Below are 23,240 nucleotides of genomic sequence, written 5' to 3' on the forward strand. Positions count from 1 at the left end.
AGTTTCATAGGAAATACTATAAAGGGACCTGCAGAGCTGTTCAAAGCTAACAGCATAATGAAAACCATAAAAATGCACATCTATCCCTTACACTTAGTCATCTAAAACACTATTACACGCTACATCCCATAACAAGATAACCGCACCTCTGTTGTCATCATGCACAACATAGAAACACTTCCCACATAGGATCAAAACAAAAACAGCATCCTTCCAGTCACACACCCTAAATGGTGTTGCATGCTATTGAAGTAAGCAAGCGCTTCTGCACAGGTGGGAGGAGGGACAGTGTTGTGTGAAGAGTGGGCAGTCCCACACATCACACTCTGCAACTTTGTTGCTGTCTGGAGTGGGGAGGAGGAGCATTAAAAGAACTGCTGGTGGGAGGCCTGAATACACTTGTAGCACTGGTGCTAGAGGGTAGTGTAATGTAGCTCAGAAAGTAGAGGGCCTCCGAAGGTGATAGACTTGTAATGAGGGAGCATGCTGTGTTGCTGACTTGTGAAGGGCCCCACAGAGGTGGCTGCTGTGTGGCAAAGCAGTAGCACATTCAGACTTAGTAAAGAGCCCACTCAAGAGTACCTATCTTCTGGCTGCTTCAGGCACGGTTGCAGGCTCATGGCCAGGACTGGCAAAGTCACCAAAGCGTTCGGTAGGCAATAATGTGCTCTCGCCAAAGGAACACAGCTAAAGAACAATGATTAAGCTTTCCCCTGAGTGTCCCATGCTTCATCACACTCTTTGAATCCCAACAGCTGATAAGAAAAGAGATCTTCACCAGCTAATCTATTGGCAAATACACCACCAAACAAGTAATGGTGCTTACATTTTCCCATGTCTCGTAGAAAATGTATCCTCCGGAGTATTAATGCCATGGAGAAGAAGATGTTAAAAACAGAAATAGAAAAATATAAGACTCAATAAACATATTTATTAGTAACAAAAATAACATGTTAAGTTGAGAGTCTTGTAATAAATTCAACATGTGAATAGTGGACACTGAATATGTTGCAAAACAATTAGCTGAGCAGACAAACTAAAAGTACAGGGCAGCATGTTTCCAGCTTTATCTTGTGTAAATTACTCATAATAAACAATTGCTAGGAAGGGGAACAATATATGCTTCAGGAAAACATATGACTTTCATGATCACAGTAGTAGAGACAGGCTTGCGTGATCTTCTGACTTCATGATATGTGAAAAACATCTGATGGAGACTTTTCCTCTAGCCTACCTGAGGGTCTTCTAGGTGTCCCGTTGCCCTAGAATTATAATTCAAATTAGTCAGACTTCACGATTCATATACTTTTAGATTCTACAAGTGGAAAAACACTGTGATCCACCACTCACACAAGTGATGCAGATGTTCTCAGGTGGAGTTTAGAAGAGGAATCTTACTGCTGAATGGATTATGAGACACATGTACAGATTGAGGCCTAGGATTGATACACGGCAGTCTTCACAAAGGAAAGGACTTAAAATAGGCTCTCATGGCAAAGTTCTATCAATTGAACAGTACAGTTTAATGGCGTATCTCCTTATTAAGGTCTTTCCAGTGACTAGGACTGATCCTGAAATTTCTAACTAGAGTAGTCGAGTGTAGAATAGCAGGTACCAGTAGCCATGACTCTATGTAGGCCCACAGGATGAAGTCTCTATATACACTCGATGGGGTGGAGGATTTAAGATGAATGTCACCCATACACTAGGATTGAGTGCAGGATTTCATGATGAAGGCCTCTCCACCCTTTAGGATTTGGTGTAGGATCTCAGGGCGAAGGTCTTTTCAAGCACTGGGATTAGGTGTAGGATTTCAGGAAACATGACTCACTACGCACTATCATTTGGCGTACGGTGTTAGAAAGAAGGTCCCACCAACCTCCAGGATTGAGTTTAGGTTCTCAGAATGGAGGTCATTCCAAGCACTAGTATTAGGTATAAGATCTGAGGATGAAAGGCTCTCTGTGTACTCGGATAGGCTCTCAGGATGAAGGTCCATCCAAGCACTAGAACTAGGTGTGGGATTTGAGGAAGAAGGTCTCTCCATGTACTAGGTTAGGTGTAGAATCTCAGGCAGAAGGTTTCTCAATCCACTACAATGGAGTGCATGATCATATGATAAAGACCTATGTATATAATGGGACTGAAGGTTGAACTACAGTATTAAGAATATCTCCTTACATTTGTGGGATCTTGGTGAAGGCCTCAGTCCTCACCATATGTTAGAGGGAGTGTGGCTCTCAAGAAAAACATCTCTCCAGACACTGGAGGTAAGCGTTGGATCTCACGCTGAAGGTCTCTCTAAGGAATATTATAACTGGTAGGAAGATTGCAAGATGGAATTTTCCCCAGATGTAATTAATAGCACTGTCACTCAAAAGAGGTAGAGCAACAATTACAGGACCATGTAGGATCAAAGGTAAGATTTCCTTGCTCAGAGTAAAAGCTGAATGTCTTGTGAGATTCGGTCTGGATATCGCCGGCTCCTACAGAGTGGGATCTTCATCCTCTGAGGAAGAAAAACATGTGTTACTGGAGCATAACAAAATGAGGTAAAATGCAAACAGTGTTAAATGAATGGGGGAAGGTTGGTAGGGTTAGGAAATGAGGTGGATGTGTGTAAGTGGAAGGTAAGCATGATTGTCTAGGTGTGAGCAGGACAGAACCTGGTGTGGGAAAAAAGGCAAGAAAAAGTAGGACACACTATATGCATGAATTTAAAAGTGGCTATATACGAGGGAGACATCATGTGGGAAACTGAATGTAGATGAGGGGCAGGGGTCAGATGTGAACAGAAATGTGAGTGGTAGAAAACAATATTGTCTGGATTACTCATTGGTAGTAGAAAATACGACCGTGGCTGTGAATATCGAATGCCAAAATCGATGGGACAGAATATCATTATAACAATATCAAGGGACAAAATACCAAAAGGTAAGTTCATAGAGAGCGGTAATTATTTACTAATCTTAACTCCTCATCTAAGTATCATGAAGATAAATATCACCAAGATACCAAGTTACCAAGGAAGATATATATCACCAAGGTACCTACAGAAAATATATAGAAACTTACCTTTCTGTCCTCCATTTTTTTTGTCAAATCTGTTTTATTGGCATTTAGATGTTTCAACAATACATGGGGTGCGTCAACATAGTCCAGATAGGCCTTCAGCACTGCCTAGTTGCCATTACACTGTTAGTGCAGCATGCCAAGGTGTCTCTACAGTTGTTACACAGTAGTAATATACAGTTGGGCCTTAGGCGCCAGGCATGCCCGCGGTATATAAAAGTCAATGCGTCCCTCTTCCGCGTGCAGTGACAAGTTTTACATATGTAACTCAATTGCAATCAGAACATGTGCAAGTAAACAAAAAACATAAAACATCAGGTGCAGCACTGTCGCCATGATACAGTATAAATCATCCCCCCGCTCCTATCCCCGAGGCCCGCCCTCCCCCTCCCATTTAGAGCTGTCCCCTTTGCACTCCCCCCGCCTCCCCACTCCTCCCTGGCCATGCGTGCGCTTCTGCTGCTATTGCACCCTTGTCACAATTGCATGCTGCGACCCAGCTCGTGTGTCATGGTGTCAGTTGCCGCGCCCCCCCCTCAGCCCACTGCAACAGCCTGGTCTCCTCCCACCCCCTCAACCGTAGCAGCCCCCGCCCCTTGCAGAGCATGAAGCATGTGTTCCCACTTCTCCGCCATGGGTTCCCTATGGAGTCCCACTGTTTCCTCTCTCCGAATGGCAGTCCATTCTGCTCTGGCCCACGACAGAAGGGACAAGACCCAGGCCCGCACGCTGGGTGAGTAACTTGCCTTTCATTTCCTTGTAAGAAGGTGCACCGCCGTCACCATCCCCAGATCCAGGAAGCGGGACGACGCCTTATCTGTAGGCGACTGCTTGAAATGGTGCAAGAGGAATTCTGGCCAGTTACAAGGGACTGTGCGACCAGTGCTTTGTGCGAGCAGGGTACTGATGTCTCTCCAGTAGGTACCGAGCCCCGGGCAGTGCCACAGAAGATGGAGGAGATCTGCATTGAGTTCGCTGCATCGAGGGCAAGACGCATCCGCTCTGTGAAAGTACTTATTTATTAGGTCGGGGTGAGATAGGCCCTATGTACTATGTAGACTTGGATTTGGCGGAAGTGCATATTCCTGGGGATGCGCACCGGGCTTTCCAGTATTTTCTTCCATTCCTTATCCGCCAGCGGACGTCCCAGGTCGAGCTCCCATTTTCCCCTGAGCGGGGTCAGGTCTAGCTCCGTGTGTGCCCGCAGGGATGCAGCAAACCACTTAATCAGGTGACTGCCCCTGCCCATGAAATGCAAGTATTGCACTGTCAAGTGCTGCGGAGGCTCCTCAGTGATGTCGCCCCAGCTAGCTGTCATGTGGGCCATGAGGGATCTATGCATCAGGAACCCCCCAGGGGGAAGCCCCACTTCTGCGACTAACGTCTCAAAGGGAAGAAGAGTCCTATCTTGATAGAGGTCACCCAGAGTCTGGACACCCGCCTCCTGCCACTGCTCCAGCATGCGGTGCGAGCCCTCCAATGGCACCGCAGGTGCATAGGGGAGCACCTTCTTCGTGAGACGCAGCGCTCTGCGGTAGCACTTGTACGCCACTGCTAATAGTATTGGAGTGGGGCGTTCCGGTGCCGCTAACGGGTGGAATAACGCGTTGATCCGTTCTAGGGTCCGCCGTGGCAGTGTCTTCTCTCCCCCTATCCGCCATTCAGCGGGCAATCCATTGGAGCTGCGCTGCCGGGTAATAGTGCTCGAAGCAGGGCGCGGCCAATCCGCTTCTGTCCGTGGGCAAAAACAGTTTCCCAAGTGCCAGAGGATGTCTGGATGTGCCCCAGACAAAGTCACGCAGGATTCTGTTTAGTTTGGAGAAGAAGGACGCAGGCACGAACAAGGGCAGATTCGCAAAATAATAGAGAAGGCGAGGGAGCATCACCATTTTGTCCAGGGCCACTCTACCAGTGGGTGTCAGGGGGGCGTGGACCAGAAACTGATCTGGGCCCTAAGCGCCCTGCCTAGTGCCCCTGCCCACCGTCACTTCTTCCGATACACACGGCCCCAGTCTGACCCTAACCACAGGATTTCTATACAGTAGTCCCACCATTTGTAGGAAAGCTCCGTCCAGGTCATACGCCTCCAGCACTGTCCGCACATAGCTCCAACTCAAGACAATCGAAGGCCTTTTCGAGGTCCAGCACCAGGCACCCCGCCCTGGGCCAGACCGCCGCCGCCTCTGCCGCCACTCGGAAGTACCTTCGGATGTTGAGAGACGTGGACCTCGCTTGCACGAATCCATTTTGGCCCGGATGCACTAAATGCGGGACCACCGGTGCCAGTCGTTCCGCAAGTAGTTTGGCTAGTATCTTGTAATCGGTGTTGAGCATCGCCAATGGGCGGTAGGAGCTCAGAGACATGGGGTCTCTGTCGGGCTTAGGCAAGGACACCAAGAACGCCTCCCGCATGGATGGTGGGAGGTGGCCCGCGTCTATCGAGGCCTGAAATACCCGAAGGATCTGGGGCGCAAGGATGTCTCTATTTGCCTTGTAGTATTCAGCCGGCAGGCCGTCAGGTCCCGGGGTTTTCCCGGTCGGCAATGCCCCGATTGCATCTCCCACCTCCTCCAACGTGAGCGGGGCACCCAACTCCGCCCTCCGGTCCTCTGTGACAGCAGGCAGCGCCACCGCCCCCACAAAGTCAGCTACCTTGCGCGTATGACCAGCACCTCGAGCCCTGTAGAGGTCCCGGTAGTAATCAGTAAGCGCCCGGTGGATCTCACGCTGCGTGTACACCACCATCCCATCGCTTAAGCGAATGGCGCCTATCCGGGTGTTGCGCTCTGTTGTCCGCACCAGCCAAGTCAACAAGCGGGCAGCTCTATCCGCCTTGGTGTGCGTTTTGGCGGTGTGCGCCACAAAATTGTGGCATCGCAGCCTCTCAATTAGGACTTCGTGCTCTCCGCGAAGTTCCCCAAGTTTTGCCGCATGCCTGCCCGCTCCTTCCCCCTCCCTTTCATACTTCAGAAGCTCCGACTGCGGGTCAGAGACGCAGACACTTGCGCGCGGATGTTCCAGGTGGCCCCTATACAGTGCCCCCGGATAGTCCCCTTGTGGGCGTTCCATTCCACCATATGGTCGCCCGCTGAACCCTCATTGTCCTCAAAGTAGGATAAAATTACAGTGCCCAGTGAAGACCTGAACTCGGCGTCTTCTAACGCAGCCGGGTGCAGCCGCCAGGTAGGCACCAGGGGCCTGTCCGCCATCCAGCTGATCTGTAGCCATAGGGGATTATGGTCTGAGTGCGTCCTGCCCAGGTATTCTGACTTCGACAGAAGCGGGAGCAGGCACTGGGAGCCTAATATTCGATCCAATCGGACGTAAAGATTGTGTATCGCCGAATAATATGAGTATGCTTTGTCCGCAGGGTGCTGTGTGCGCCAGAGGTCATGTATGTCCCAGTGTATTAGCCAGTTCCCAAGTGCTTGCGCCGCCGATGCCGTTGCAGCCGCTCTGAGGGGTGGGTAGGAGTGGTCCAACTGTGTATCCAGTACCATATTGTAGTCACCGCCCAGCAGCCAGGGGAGTCCTGCATAGCGCTGAAGGATGGGATTTAAGGACGCCAGGAAGGCAGGCTGCTCAGTGTTAGGGGCGTAAATGGAACCCAGCAGTACCTCCTGCCCATTGAGCCTCCCCCTCGCAAACGAGTACATCCCTTCTGGATCTACTTGCGCTTCTGTGCACACAAAGGGAACTCCTGCCCTCACCCATATCAAAGTACCGCGCGCATGCGCTGAATAGGTGGTGCCATGTACCTGTCCCCTTCATCGCCTGCGAAGCCGCTCTAGTTCCACTTGGGACATATGGGTCTCTTGGAGGAGCACGATCCCCACCTGATGGCGCTGCATGTATGCAAAAACCGAGTACCGATGCGATGGGGTGTGCATACCTCGAATGTTCCATGTCATGATGTTAGTACACGCCATATGGTCAGCTGTGTCATAACCGCCCGGGGGGCCAGGGGGCGTGTCATGCGGGCAGGGGGAAGGCTTTCGGATGGGGGTCCCTAATCATATGAACCAGTAGTAACAGTGTAACTTCATGGGCGTATTCCCAACAGGGCATGCGTCCAAAATGAACAACGTGACTATCTTTCAGTGTGTCGTGACCGCTATTAAGGTGCGTGCGGGGAAACGCGCAGTCAGTTGTGCCGTCTGGTCGCTCCCACACCTAGGGGCCCATAGCTCTGTGGAGACGTGGTTAGTCAGGCGCAGCCAATGAAGTGGATCGGGTTGATACGTGCCACCCATGGGGACCGCCCTGCGCGGCAGCTGCTAGACCCGCGCCCCAGCGCAAGGCGCGATCGTGTACCTGTACTGCGCCAGCGGCTTCTATTACTAGATGTATACAAGTTTGGGGCTTTAATTGCAGTGGTTAGATAGATCAGCACGGTACAGTGGGCAAGTAAAGGATATAGTGGATCTTGTAGGTAACACAAGTAACATTGCAGTCCATGTCAGGTCCGCCATCTATCACATTATGAAGTCCGCTGTCTGGGGAGTCACCACGGGCATTTCAGCATCCTCCGACAGTGCGGTGGACGGTGAGGATGATCCACTAGCAATGGTCTCACTCTGCTGTCTGTAATCCTGGCTGCCATGCACATTCACAACTCCCAGTGTTGCAACCGCCTCCACAGCCTCCTGCCTCTCCTGCCGCATCTTCTCCGGGCTGGGCGCAGCCTGTCCCAGACCCTCTCCCCGTCGGTCTCCTCTCTTCCTCCTCCGCTTTCTGGAGCGCTGTTCTCGCCATCCGCCACGCTCAGGTTCCGCCGGCGGTGTCCAAGACCAGCGCCCAGTCTCCTCAAGCCAGTCCCAAACCTCAGACGGGGCCTCAAAGAAGCGGGTGCCCTCCTTAGTGACCACACGCAGACGGGAGGGGAACAACAATGAGTAAGGCAGTTCCAGGTCCCGGAGTTGCTTCTTCACTGTCATATACGAGCCACACCGTCTCTGCACTGTTGCTGTGTAGTTCGGGAAAAACAGCACTCAACTGTTGCCCACCTGGAGGTCGCCCAGCTCCCGAGTTTCCCTGAGTACCGTATCCCGGTCCCTGTAGTTGAGGAGCTTAAAGAGGAACGGGCGAGGTTGAACCCCAGGCCTGGGGTTGCGCAGGCACCCTGTGCGCTCTTTCCACCACGAAGTGCGGGGACAGCACCCCATCCGGCAGGAGTGTCCGCAGCCAGGTCTCAGTGTACCGCTCGGGGTCTCTCCCCTCTTCCCCTTCCGGCAGGCCCACTACTCGGACATTGTTGCGCCGAGAGCGTCCTTCCGCATCCCCCGCGCGGTCCTCCAGCGCATGGACTCGATCCACCAGGTCTTGCAGAACAGAGGCATGTCTACGCACTACGGGATGCATCTCCTGGACCGCTTGGCCCTGCTCAGCGACGGACTCCGCCAGCTTACGATGGTCCGCATGCAGCAGTGTGAAATCGGATGTAACTTTATCGATCCGCCCTTCTAAAGAGGTCTTAGTTTGCTCTAGGGTCATCCCAATGCGTTCCACCGCTGCCAAAACAGTGTCCATCTTGGCCACTAGTGTGTCTGTGGGATCCATGGTCCCCCGCCCCTGCCTCTGCGAGAGGTCCTGCTGCTGCGTGTGTGCTCTGTCCTGAAGCTTGCCCATTACAAGCTGCTGTGCAGTGGGCATCAGCTCATCTTGCCGCCGGTCTCGTCGCGGTGCCCGGGAGCGTGAAGCAGCTCCCCCTCCTGTCGGGTAAGCAGTCGACACTCAGCGCCAGCTAGGAGAACCCCCGTCGAGTTAGGCTCCAGAGGCCCAGGCGGTCGAGGACTGTTCGCTGCTGAGTCCCGCTCTCGGGCTCCTGACCGAGCCCTCTCCCGCCAATGCCAGGGGGTGCAGCCGGTGACCGTCCCCCAAGCGTTCACTGACTTGTTTCAGGATCTGTTTTCGGCTGCAGAGGAGGCGGTCGCGCCCGGCCAGTTAGGGCTACGCGCTGTGCAGGCGGGAATTTAACTGGGGCAGACCTCCACCAGTCGGCTTCCTTGCCCAGACACTGAGGGCTATCCTCAATCCAGGCTGACTCCAGGCCTGCTGTGCGTGCCCTCTCCACCTGAGGACGTGTGGTTTCAGACAGTGACACCCCTCAAGCCGCACCCCCACTCCAGCACCACAGGGGGGTCCCCCTCTCTCTCTCAGTCCTGCGCTGTGGTATCGGCCTCAAAGTTCAATGGTGCCTAGCTCAGAAGGGGCCACTGATGCAGTCCAAAGGACAGGGCCTCGCTTCATGGGACGACGCAAAATGGCGTCCTAGACAAAATGGCGCTTGGGGGGATCAGGGTCCACGGCCTGCTGCGCCTCTCACTCCGCGCAGTCCCAGCTTCCACCACATCGCCAAGTCCCTGGGCTCCCGCTGCAGATTGCAGTATTTCCACGGTTCTTAGGCACCCAGCGTGTTGCGTCCCCGGGCCTCCAACGACTCACCAATTGAGGGCTGGCATCATCCACGTCTTCTCCACCGCCGCTCACTCGGCCCGAGCCTCTCCCCCACCTGCCGCCGCTTGGCCACCACTGTGCACCGCAGGAGTCCGGTAAATCACCACCGCTATCACAGCCCCGCCGCCGGCTCTCAGGGCACTCTATCGACAGAGCTGGCGCGCAGTAGCCTGTTGCCTCGCTGTCTCCTCCAATGCTGGCCACACTCTAAGCCCTCCGGCGGGTGAAGCCTCACCCTGCCTCTCCCCCAGGCCTATCCCACGGGCGCGCAGCGTGGGGCTCTCACACCGCGGCGCGGCGCGCCTTCCTCCGCTCTCTGCTCCGCGGAGCCGGCTGCCTCAGGGCCTCTCCTCGTGGCCCCCCTCTCGGCCGCCCGGGGCACCATCTGCCGCCCTGCTGCTCTCCCCAGGGGCGCCTCTGCTCACCACCGGTCTGCGCTGGGATCCGCAGCGCCAATCGGGCTCGGCTCTCTCCTCCTTGCCCAGTGCTGAAGCCGGGAGTCTTCCTGCTCAGTGAGGCCCCGGCCTATTTTCTCGGCCACCCGGGGCACCTCCTGCCACCCTGCTGCTCTCACCAGGGGCGCCTCTGCTTTCCGCTGAGCTGTGCTAGGCTCCACAGCGCAAATCAGTCCCGGCTCTCTCCGCCTCCGCCTCAATGCTGACGCTGGGAGTCTTCCACTCGGTGAGGCCCCGGGCAATTTTCGCTCCATTATGGCTCCTCCGCCCCTCTGCAGTCCGGCAGTCGATTCCCCTCCGTCACTGCCCCAGATTCCGAGGCTGTGCACACCGGCAGACTCCTCAACCGGAACCGCATCTGCTCCACCCGGTGTAGAAGAGCCAAAACCACTCTCCCAGGAGAACTGCAGGAGAATCCAGGGCCCCATAGACGGAGCTCTAAAGAGTCGCGTCCGCCATGTTGCCTGGCTGGCCACGACCCCGACCTTTCTGTCCTCCATAGCTGCTAAAAGTAGAACAATCGCACTAATCAAAGTGGTTCTGTTTATACGGGTTGCCAGGTACCGACTCTCATCTCGCGAAAAGAGGAAATGGAACAAAGAAGCCTTGTGCTAGCCTTTCCTGACACTAATAAGGGATGGGACTGCTGACCCCAGTGGCTTCCATGCAGCACATTCTGAGACAAGAACTAGTGAACGGGAACGGTATCTCAGAGCGCTGCACTGAATATTTGTCAGCTGAGCGAAATTAAATGTAAGCATATACATTAAAACAGAAAAAAATGTCTAACCTTGAAATGGAAATATTGGAAGGAAGGAGAGTATTAATATATCATAGCAATGTAAATTAGAGAAAGGACTCTGCTGTGCATAATATTTTTTTAGAGTGTGGGTAAACTATCTGAGATGGGGTCTCTACACTAGTAATGAGTACTAGGACAATGAGGACAGGCAAAGGGGTAATGGAGTACTCAGGCATACGGGTTGCCAGGTGAATAGCAGAGGACTCCGTCAACAACATGGCAAGGGGTGTGTGGCTCCCATCTCTTACACACCCTGGAACACTCCAGAAATACTAGGACTATCTTCCACTTATAATATGGGATTCTGTTGCCAGTATGGTGCAGAACCGGTCAGGGAATCTGCAAGATTCTCCTATTGTAGGGACAGTGCTTGCACACTTCTGGGAAGGAAATCCCAAAGATTACATATTGTCCTCAACTTACCAGGCGAAGGGCCTCGGCTCCTCCAGGGACTTAAGTCGAGGGGAGGAATCTGGTTGCAACTCACAAAATCTTGCGGGTAACTGTTTGCCATGAAGACATTTCTTGGCACTTCCGTGATAGCGGTGTTGTCACAGATGACTCGCGCCAGTGTGACCATTTCCAGAGAGCGTTGTTGGGCACTGCTGAAAACACCGGGATGCTTAAAAAAATACCTGCGTAAGAAAGAAAGGAGCACACTTGGTGAAGGTCTACTTATTATATGACACACATTTCACACCTTTACTATCGGCTACAACTGCCATTATCATGTTCCTGCTAGTCCACAAGGCGTACACTAATTAACTCCAAACCTAGAATTTGCACTGCTTGATTATATGCACATCCAGATAGACTATGCCCTATCCAAAAATAGCTTGCTTATGTAAGTCTGACTTGCACATGCCCAGATTTATTGCTTCAAGCTATTCATAAAAAATTACCTTGCAGCATTTACCCCTTTACTCATGCACAGTATTAGACGTATGTGTGTAATATTGCACTTGAGCAAATCCCTTTTGCGGTGTGAGTGATATGCTCCTGCTGTCACCATCTAGCATTATTGTACAGCTGGGAAATGTCAGATCAAATGGTAAAGTTCTCAGAAGAGTCTTGCTTGATGACCCCATTCCATTACTGGACTAGAAATAAGCTTAAAAGATGAGTCTCCAGCACCTCGGAACCCATGTTTGAGATGTGATTTTTCCTTTTTTTAAATCACTGCATTTCGATATATAGCTCAATTTGGTTAGTGCCCTTTTAGAATGCAATACATAGATAAAGGAAAGACCAGGGTTGGAAAATTGTCTCTCAGATGGAGTCATCTGGTAAACTTAACTACTTTCTATGAAGCCATGAAGGATACCACACCACTGCTGCCTCACCATATACCTTTCATATGTGTCCAGAGTGATTGCTGCACTCAAAATATGCACACATTGATTCTGTTTCCAAACTTTTACATATTTATCTACAGACTGCCCTCTTAGATATTATTCGTTCTGTAAATATTTAAGTCAGAGTTAGGAATTTCATCATTTACATGCTGTCTGCATGAATTTTCATACAGCTCATTGAATCATGATAAATCTGAGGGAGGAAACACATATTAGCACACAAACAGAAATCAGGAATACAATAAATGTCATTTAAAATCTGATATGAACAGTGTTTAACTGCTATGTAATTTTATAAACATGAGTTTCTGCTCCTTTGTCATTACCAATCATTGGTCGCCCACAGGTCTGCACGGGGCATAAACAGATCCAAGGCGGTCTAGCCTAACATATTTAAGCCTGAAGGGAACTCTCCTTACACAAATTTACCTAAAGAGGTCTATCCCAACAGATCAAGGCCTGAAAAGGACTCTTTTTACACATATATACCTGAAGAGATTTACCCCAACAGACACAAGTCTGAAGGGAACTCTACTTACACATACATACTTAAAGAGGTCTATCCCAACAGACAAAGATCTGAAGGGGATTTTCACTACAAATATATATCCAAAGAGATTTATCCCAACAGACATACATCAGATGGGGACATCTCTTTACAGATTTAAAAAAAAAAATTGAGGAGGAGGAGCTTCGCGCGATTCCAAGATGGACGCGTGAGCAAAGGGCTCCCGATACCCCTTCCGCCTCCCGCGACTATCCTGTGCAAGATCCTATTTTGACGATGGGTGCACTTTATTGAAGCCCTGCTGATGCCAGCGTTCTTTTCAGAAATCGATTTGGCCGTCGGATACTGGACCTGCTGCGCTTTGAACTTTGAGGCCTATATCGTATGCCAGCCGGGGGCTTGAGTTCCCGAGGTACCCAGGTGGCAATCGAACAACAACGGCGGATAAGCCACGCCCGCTGCCCCTGGTGTACTTTCGGTTTCGTTTCTTCTCTTTGTTGTGAACGCTCACTTCCAGATCCGAGTTCCGATTCTGCTATCGCTGCCAGCCTGCTGCTTATGCTGTGCCCTTATCCACTCGCAGTTCAGAGCCTGCCACGACGGAGTTCGCTTTGCCTTGATTCTACAATTCCCGTTGGAGCTCCTTCCACGACATGACGGGCAGAACAGTCGTTGAGAGGCGCAGCAATAGAGGCTCGTCCCGAGGGGGGGTCACCCAATCTCAGACCATTGATCGATTTACTCGACCACGGGGCTCCCCGGGCGTATTGAGTGGTGCCCTGGAAGAAGCTGGGGATGGTGCTCCTGATGACGAGGAGCCAACGTTGAAGGATGTTATGGGCGCTATAGCGAGTGTCCAATCCGCCATGGGTCAGCAATATGAAACTCTAGCGGCTAAGATTGATACGGTGGCGATTGATGTCACCCTCATCAGAGCGGACCTTGGGAAAACGAATGAGCGTGTCAATTCTCTCGATCTCAAGACTGCTAGTTTGACCACGGATGTCTCTGACCTTCAGACCACGGTCCGCCATCTTAGGACTACTTGTGACCTGTTTGCCAATCGGTTGGAAGATTTCGAGGGCCGGGCCAGGCGCAATAACGTCCGCATTGTGGGTGTCCCGGAGACTTCTGCCGACATGCCTGTTGATATCCTGGTGGAGGACCTCGTGTTGAAGCATCTGGTGCCGAAAGGCCTCAGTAAATTCCGCGCTGTGGAGCGCGCCCACCGTGTTCCGGGTGGCAAGCCAAAGTCGGGAGCCACTCCGCGGCCCATAATTGCTAGACTTTTCAACTTTCGTGATAGGGACGCTATCCTGCAAGCTTCGCGCACCAATGGGCCCACTAAATTTGAGAACGTTTCAATTAGTTTTTACCCTGACTTTACTCAGGCAGTTCAGAAACAGAGGATGGGCTTTACGGGTGTGAAGAGACGACTCAGGGACCTGGGACTGAAATATGCTATGCTCTTCCCGGCCCGCCTGAGAATCGAACATGCTGATCGTGCATTCTTCTTTGACCGCCCTGAGGTGGTTAGTGAATGGTTAGACACTTTGTCGACGCATCATGAGGGCCCGGAGGACTCGAGAGGCGCTGAGGGAGGCGTGGAGGGCCAGGAGCAGTGAGTCTACATCGGCGAGCCATCATCCGCTGCAGCGGCTTAGAGACTTTGTTTCAAGCATTGTGTGAATGCCCGGGGGTGGGGGGGGTTCGGGGATCTTCCTCCTCTGGGGACTTTTTCTCTCTTTCTGTAGATTAGTTCAATGGGGCGACAGGCACACTGCAAGTTGGGGTGGCTATTAGGTCTACCGCAGGGGTGCAGGGATGGGGGTTTGAAATTGATGGGTTCCTTGGGGGTGGTGGTGGGGTTCTTTTCTTTTTGTCGGTTTCGAGGCTGTGCTTTGCTTTACAATTGCTTTCATGTGTCTGTTTCGGGATGGGAGGGGCGGTCGGTCTTCTTCCGGGATGGGGGGTAGGGGACTCAGGGTGTTGAGCTGGAATGTTAACGGTCTTGGGGACAGGATAAAACGTGGGGTTGTGCTACAATATTTGAAGAGACACACCCCAGATGTGGTCTTGCTTCAGGAGACCCATTTGGTGGGCAATACATGTCATGCATTGGATAGAAGAGGCTATCGATTGGTGGCACATTCCGGCTTTACTTCGGGATCAAGAGGGGTTGGTATCCTGGTCAGGAATTCCCTTCCCCTGGAGATAGATAGCACGGTGCTGGATGACAGGGGCCGCTATGCTGGCATTACGGGGAGATGGGAGGGGAAATTGATTTCCATAATGTCTATTTATGTTCCGCCTGGGCTGCAATCTACCACATTCACCGACTTGGGTGAGGTTGTCCTTGGTTTGCCCGATGGCTTACTGGTGTTGGGTGGGGACTTTAACTCTGTGGCGAATGGGGAGAGTGATCGTAGCCCCCCCAGGCTCCTCCCTGCCTCGCAGTTGTGGTTGGGGAAATTCTTGGATGCCTTTGGTTTGGCCGACTGCTGGAGGCAGCTGCACCCTGGCTGGCTTCAGTACACTTTCCACTCGGGGGCTCATGGCAGTCTCTCGAAAATTGACTATTTCCTCGTGCCGGTGGTGCAGTTGCTCTCTGTGCGTGAAATTAAACACTTGGCTAGAGGGATCTCCGACCACTCCCCGATATGGCTCCACTTGGATATCTGTTTGGGGAATGGGGGCCGAATTGCCCCGATAAATCCATGGCATTTTCAGGACCCTAAGATCAGAGCAGAGGTGGTCAAATGCATGAATTTTTATTTTGCTGAAAATGAGGGATCGGTGTCTTCCCCGGTCTCCTTATGGGAGGCCTATAAAACTGTTATCCGTGGTCAGACTTTATCCCTAATTGCTGACAAAAAGCGGCGCACACAAGAAGAGGTGGTGAGATTGGAGTCTGAGATTACTGTGTTGGAGGAGCGGTTGGAAGCTGAGGTTACGCCTGAGACGCTGCATGTTTTGGCTCTTAAGCAATCTGATTACAGAGCCTTGGTTACTACCTCGGCTGAGGCACTGCATCGTATGCAACAGGGGCGTCTGTACGACGTGGGTGACAAAGCGGGGAAGTTGATCGCATGGCTGGATAAGCGAGACAGACTGAATCGTGTGGTGCCTGTGGTTGAGAGAATTGATGGAGTGCGAGTCGTGGACCCGGTTGAGATAGTTGAGGTGTTTGCCCAGCACTTTCGGGTTGTGTATGTGCCGGTTTCGGGCTTGCCGGAGGAGGACTCGCGCTTGCTACTTCGTGATCTTGAGCTGCCCAGTCTCGCGGAATCGGACGGGGTTTTAATGGAGGCTGATTTCTCCGTCAATGAGGTCGCGCTCGCTATTCGCTCTCTTAGTTCGGGAAAGGCTTCGGGCCCTAACGGCATACCGGTCGAGCTGTATAAGCTATGCCCGGATAAAATGGCGCCGTATCTGCTGCGTATGTTTGCGGCGTCGCGTGACCTCGGCTGTCTTCCTAGAGACCAGAGGCTGGCCTCTATTGTGGTCATTCATAAAGACGGCAAACCCCGTGAGTGCTGTTCCTCGTATCGCCCGATTTCGCTTTTGAACGCGGAACCCAAGATATTGGCGAAACTACTGGCAAACCGACTAGCCACGGTGATTAGCGGACTGGTTCACCCTGATCAGTCCGGTTTTGTCCCCCAGCGTAATACTGCACTCAATCTTCGTCGACTGCATGGCGTCATAGCGAGGGCGGGATCTCTTGGTGAGCCGGCCATCTTGGTTTCTCTTGATGCTTCGATGGCTTTTGATACGGTTGAGTGGCCATATTTGTGGGCTACTCTCGCCAAGTTCGGTTTTGGCCCGAAATTTATTGCATGGGTTAAACTCCTGTATGAGCAACCGTTGGCGCATGTGGTGGTAAATGGTAGAGCTTCAAGGCCCTTCACTCTTGGGCGAGGCACGAGGCAGGGCTGTCCTTTGTCACCGCTGTTGTTCGCCCTCGCGCTCGAGCCGCTGGCCGCCTGGCTCCGGTGGGAGCCCTCCTTGAAGGGTATTCGGTGGTCCCCTGATTTTGAAGACCGTGTCTCATTATATGCCGACGACATTTTGTTGTATTTGACGTCCCCCCGTAAGTCATTGGGAGTCCTCTTTGATATCCTGCGTTCCTTTGGACGTAACTCCGGGTTGGTTATCAATTGGTCCAAATCCTGTATTTTCCCGCTTACCGGTGACCCTCTCTCTTTGCCCCGAGTGTGCCCGATCCCGGTCCGCACCGAGGGTTTTAAGTATTTGGGTATTTATATTTCGCTTGACCCTGTGTTGCGCTATGATCGGAACCTGTTGCCTCCACTCGCCCGACTTCGGTCGGACGTTGCGGCTTGGTGTAATCTGCCCTTATCCCCCCTGGGACGGGCGGCCCTGTTTAAAATGATGTCTCTTCCCCGGTTCTTATATGCTGTGCAAAATACACTTGACCTAGTGCCGGCTAGCTATTTCCGCGAAATTGAGGGCCTCCAAAGGAAGCTGGTATGGGCTGGCCGGCCTCGTATTGCGTTGACTAAGCTCACGTTACCCTGGTACGATGGGGGCATTGCGTTACCTGATATACGACGGTATTATTGGGCATCTCAACTGAGTGCTGTGAATCATGCTATGTATGGTCCAGTTCCGAACCCTGCTTACGAAATGGACCGGTGGCTCTTGCCCGGGGGAAATTATTACAGGGCGTTCTATTCTCGGGGTGCTAGGAAGAACTTGACGGGACCCACTGGAGTGGCGGTGCGGGTATGGGGCAGCGCGACCGCGGCTACCGGATGGACAGATAGGCTGACCAGAGCGACCCCTCTGTTTGCCGCGGAGAGGCTGGGTGAGTTGGGGACCTCAAAAGGGTTTGATAGATGGGACCTCATCGGGATCAGTAAGTTGGATGACCTCTGGGTTAAGGACAGGGTTAAGTCCTTTGCTGAATTGCAACAGGAATATGGTTTGACTGATTCGGAGTTTTTCAGGTACCTTCAGGTTCGTCATGCCATTGGGTCGGTTTTTCCGGCTGGGTCTGCCATCCCGGAGAGCTCCCCCCTGGAAGACAGGGTGCTGGACGGACATGTGCCGGACAGCACTATCTCTCTTATATATAAGAAGCCTATTAATACTCGGTCGGATTTGCTGCTTCATCTGCGTACTTCCTGGACTGATGACGGACTGGAGCTAGATGATGAGGATTGGCGGGCCGCGATATCCTCTCCTAGGGAGGTTGCGATTCCGGCGCGTCTGCGACTCGTTCAGCTGAAAATTCTACACCGGGTTTATGTCACGGGTCCCAGACTGATGCATATGGGTTTCTCAGAGGATGGATTGTGTCGGCGGGGCTGTGGTATGCTTGCTACCTTTCTCCATATTATATGGGAGTGTCCGGAGGTTGTATCTTTTTGGAATGGAGTGTATGCGGTGATGAGTGAAGTTACGCAAGTTCAGTTGCTGCCTGAAGCCCGGCGTTGTCTTTTGAATGTATGGGAGCCGACTGATTGTAATGTTGCTCAGACTCAATGGGTGACGCTGGGGACCATGGTTGCAAAGAGGGACATTGCACAATTGTGGGGATCTCAGAGGGCTCCATCGGTCTCCGGGTGGGAAGATAGTATGGACTGGTGCATGTTCAAGGAAAAGATTGTGTATGTCTCCCGTGGCAGGCCCAAAAAATGGGGTAGGATATGGGGCCAATGGAACTCGTTCCGTGGGGATGTCTGCGACCCCCCTTTCACTGATCCCCCTGATACTCCTTGTTCCCCTTAGCTGTGTATTTCGGCTCCTTCCCGTGCTGTATCTTTGTTATACCGCTGGCGCTGGGTCCCCTCTCTCCCCCCCTCCCTTTTTCTTTTATCCTCTGTAGATTCTCCTGTCTTTCCCTGCTGTTTTAGGTCTGACTCGCCCCGCATCTCATGACACAGACGTAACAATTCGGGCATAGCCTTGTCTTTTTCTTCTTCGTTTGTTTAGTTGTTTTGAAAAATGAACCCTTTTTATATCCTGTCGTTTTGTGATTGATCGATGTCATGCACCATGGCTGCCGGACCCCTGGTTGTCGGCTGATGAGCTGTGTACCTTAACGTTGTTTTGAGATGCTGCACCGGCCGGCCCAGAGGGTTGTAGGCACATCTTTGTTTCTATTTGTCTCTTGCAAATAAAGGTTTAAAAAAAAAAAAAAAAAAAATTGAAACATAATTTTATTGGTTTAATTCATGTAATCATTACAATAAAGCATGGTATTATAATAGGTTACAAGAGTCATCGCCATATTACACAGTTGGTCTTCCAACCCTACATTCAGTGACATATAACATTTCCATTATACTTGCTATAGTCAAATAGTTTATATATATTCAATTATGACCATTGTTATAAATTTTGTGTCTCTACACCTTCTTGAGGACTCTGTAATAAGATAATCGAACCTGGAACAAAATAAGCTTCCCTAAAGCCCTATTATCCCACCCCCCTCCCACCAATTGGCTCACTCCTGTACTTACCAACATAGGGTTCCGTTGTGCATAGTCGTGTGGGTCATCACGTCTTAACAAATACTTTTAGTGCTTTGATTCCTTAAAGGGGAGTGTTGTAGAGGGGGACCGCACTACACTGCATGGACTCAGTGACTCGTGGAAGATGGGACAACACTCCTTAGGGCCCTGAAGGGTCTGCCAGATCTTTAGCCTTCAGTGTTTCCAACATCTGGTCCCAGTCCATAGAAATAGGAGTTTGGCGCACCCATGTAATTCCTCTCTTCTAATAATGGCGCTTTCCGCCCCTCCGACTCGGGAGAGCCGACTTCCACCTCATTGTAATAGCTCGTTTTGCTATGAGGATAGCCATATCTGCAAATTTATACTGTATTCTCTGTTTTTTCGGGTAGAGGGTGTAGACCTAGTATACAGCTATCTGCTGTGTCCCAGACAGAGGTGCCTGTTGTATCCTGAATTACATCCCTTACGATTGACCAGAATCCCCTCAACCATGGGCAGTTCCATAACATGTGTAGAATATCAGCATCCACCAACTTACATCTAGGACAACTGACTTGTGCATCTGGGCATATACAGTTGAAGCGGGTTGAGTAACGTATGCCCAATATAGAATCATGTATTAGATATATTTAAATTTGGCATTTCGGGACACCTTTTTTGGGTATTCTAGTGCACATGCCCATTCTTTATCCGTCATTTCTTTACTGAGGTCTCTCGCCCATTTTCCCCATAAGGGCAGCAAGGAGGCCCAAGTATGCATTCTAATGCCTCTATATAACCATCTTATATTCAGTGGATAAGAAAGAAAGAGAGCGATATCCTGACATGACTCGTGGGTCTCTATTTGGCTTGGGTAGGGATATGACTAGGGCATGCATGGTAGTTAGTGGGAGGGAATGGGCCTCCTGTGCCACATTGTATAGACAGGCAAGTTGCGGGGTTAGATTGTCAGCAAAGGTAGAATAAAATTCTGCCGGTAAGCTGTCTAGGCTGGGGGTCTTATTGCAAGAGAGTTCCTTGATGGCCACTTTGATTGGGGCATCCAAGTCCTCCAGGCCATTTTCTTTTAATTTAGGGTATTCCCATCCTTCCAAGAATGTGTCTATGTGCTTCGGCAGTACATGAACTGGGTCGCTGTATAACCTCTCATAATAGTCACTCAATGCAGTATTGATTTCTGCCTGTGTATATACTATAGTGCCCTCCTGTAATGCCACTCCTGGTATCGATATGGGGGGAGGGGGGCACATCTTGTAGTAGACAGGCCAACAGGGTGCTGATTTATCTGCTTCAGCGTGTGCATGTTGGATGTAAGCTCGGTAGTCAATGAGGCGTAAATCCTCAAGGAGTTCGGCATGTTGAATTCTCCCTTCCTGTAAGTGTTTTTGATTGGAGGGATCAGTATTAGCTTTCCCTTCCAACTCTTGTAAAGAATCTTCCAGTGCCATAAGACTCTTGTTAATTTCTTATGGGGCGCCTACTGTCGCTCCTATGGATGCACCTCGTAACACAGTCTTAAATACATCCCATTCTATTAAACGAGATGAGGCAGAGTTCGCATTTTCATTAGGGTAATTAGTGATCGTCGTGTCTAATTTATTTCGGAAGACCGCGTCTTCCGACTTCTGTGGCCATAACCTCATGGTCGGGACTGGGGAGGGTATTTTCCCCCATTCTAGTAGGATTTCAAGCGGATTTTGGTCGGATAAGGTTTTACCCAAGTACACAGTTTGGGATATTTTAAGTGTGATAGATGAAGAACAGAATATTCTCCCCAGTCTAGTGTGCAGTTGGTGTGTTGGAGAATAGAAACAATATTTGCGATTGGTAACGTTTTGGAGATGCCACACATCTTTGATCGCCCACCCCTCTGGCCAAACCTGCGGGAACTCTGCATTTTTAATGGAACGGCTCCTCAAACCGGCGGGGGAGAGTGGTCTAGATGTATGTCAAGAGTGGAGTTAGAGTCCCCTCCCAGTACCCACGGGATATCCGCCCAATCTGCTAGTATTGTGTTGAGGTTAGCAAGAAATTTATCCTGTTCATAATTCGGAGCATTTACACTTCCTATTACTATGTGTATCCCGTCAAGCATCCAATGGAGCACCGTGTATCTCCCCTGTGCATCTATTTTCACGAACGGTACCCCGTGCCTGACCCATATGAGTACTCCTCTCGCAAATGCAGAGTATGATGTAGTGAACATCTGGCCACTCCATTTCTTACATAGTTTGATTACCTCGGAGTCAGTTAGGTGGGTTTCCAGAGGGAAGGTTATCTGTATTTTCCTTCTGTTTAATTGGGCATGGATCCAATGTTGTATGTTTATGGAGCTCAACCCCCTGACATTCCATGTTAATACTTTATATTTACCCAACCCCGCCATATATGCATCTGATCAAAGGTAATGTAGCAGCCCTGGTATACATAACATATATTATGTGTTCCAAAACTTGGAGTAAGCCATTTCCCAAAAAAGTACAACGCAACTAAAAATCCCAATACTAGGTCTAGCAATAATCTTTTCTGGCCCAAACATTAAGCAAAACAATCTGAAGGTCCAATCGGCTAATTAATGGAGAAACTGCAGGGGTGGTGGTTCCTGGATGGAGCATAGACCCTTCGTTCTGGATGGAGCTCCACACTTATCAGGGCCCCTGTCACATGTAAGAAAATATGGGGCACCTAGGGGGAGGAAAACATTACAAGGCACATTGACAAGATCTTACTTCATTCCATCGTGGACTCTTGTCAGGATGTGGTATGAATTAACTTCTTAGGCCGTACCCTCTCAGCCAAACAGTGTCTGCACTATTTGCTGTGTGATCGACGGAAACAACAGATCATTACTGTCAGAGTAAGAATGTACCATATTATCATCTGAGTGTTCAGAAGAGGATGGTGGATTGGTGTCATGCATGGCGGCCGCCGCGGCCAGCGCCGACTCCTGACCCAGCAGAGCCTTTTCTGGGGACGGGTTTGTCGCTGCGATTCTGCAGGAAGATCTGGTCCATCGTGTTCTCTGTCCTGATGGCCATTGTTGAGCCTCTCATGTCTTCTGGTCTATATTGGCCAGAGCTTGGGGGGAGAGGGTTATTTCAAGCCAGTCGTTTGCCACCTCGGGCTGTCAAAAAAATAGGGCTTCTGCTCATGCAGGATTTTCAGACAAGAAGGGAACAGTGGAGCATATTTAAGGTTTAGTGCTTGAAGTTTCTTTTTCAAATGGAGATTTCGAACCAGAACTGTGTAATTAGGGTATAGGGAAATCCGGCCATTTTCATATTGGATGGGCGCTCTTTCCCTGGCCTTCTTGTAGTTTAGGATACGGGCAATCATTGTTCTCGGCTGTGCTCCAGCTGTCGGACGACCCAGTGGCATCCGATGTGCTCGTTCCACACAGAAGAGAGACGACAATCCTCCCGGTGCTATTTGTTCTCGCAGCCACTGCTCCATGAATTGTGTTGCATTTGGGCCCTCCGAGCGTTCCGGCAAACCCAGCACACGGATATTGTTGCGGTGAGCCCTTCCCTCAGCGTCCTCTGCCCTGTCTTGTAGGTCAGCCAACTGTTTTTGTATTAGGGTAATATGCTCGGAATGTTCTTTGTGCTTCGGTAAAAGTTCCGTCAGAGACTGTTTATTGTTTTTGACTAGAGCAGATAACTTCTCATGATCAGCCTTCAGAAGGGCAAACCCAGTTGACAGGGAACCAATTTGTTGTTCAATAGATTTACGTGAGTCCCGTATCTCCTGTAAGATTAAGTCCAGTTTGTCTGGAGGGGTCTCCTCGTTAGTGGGTGGGACACAGCTGATCGAGGATGATTGCGTAGTTATGTCTGATTCCCCCTGGGTCTGTTGGTCAACAGGTGGCATCTCCAATGTCTTGCCTTTTGTTCGCCCCATAATGAAATAGCTGAGAATCAGTAGAGGTTGTACTGTTCATGTCATAGTGATTATATATTGCGCTTTGTTTTGCTAAACTGTTTGGGGAGAAGGAGTAGTAATCTCAACTGGGGACGGTCATCCAACGGCGGCACCGGACTATTGGTTACGTTGAGGTTTCACTCCACAACCCAGACCCACCACACTCAGTTGTGGAGTGGAGATGGG

At 50.8% G+C, this 23,240-nt stretch overlaps 1 protein-coding gene across 2 annotated transcripts in view; it reads right to left on the reverse strand.

The window, feature by feature from the left end:
* Positions 1 to 972: 972 nt before the first annotated feature.
* The window catches only part of LOC144824457 (myeloperoxidase-like), a 432,332-nt gene continuing 410,064 nt past the window's right edge, over positions 973 to 23,240 (reverse strand). For both annotated transcript variants that reach the window (XM_078683553.1, XM_078683554.1), the window contains 2 exons: positions 11,209 to 11,420; positions 973 to 2,509 (listed from right to left, as the gene is read on the reverse strand). In XM_078683553.1, the coding sequence (XP_078539679.1) occupies positions 2,487 to 2,509; positions 11,209 to 11,420 (235 nt within the window). In that variant the 3' untranslated portion in view covers positions 973 to 2,486. The remainder of the gene's footprint in view (positions 2,510 to 11,208; positions 11,421 to 23,240) is intronic.

The sequence above is a fragment of the Lissotriton helveticus genome, chromosome 3_1 (genome assembly GCF_964261635.1).
Source record: "Lissotriton helveticus chromosome 3_1, aLisHel1.1, whole genome shotgun sequence".
NCBI classification, from domain to species: Eukaryota; Metazoa; Chordata; class Amphibia; order Caudata; family Salamandridae; genus Lissotriton; species Lissotriton helveticus.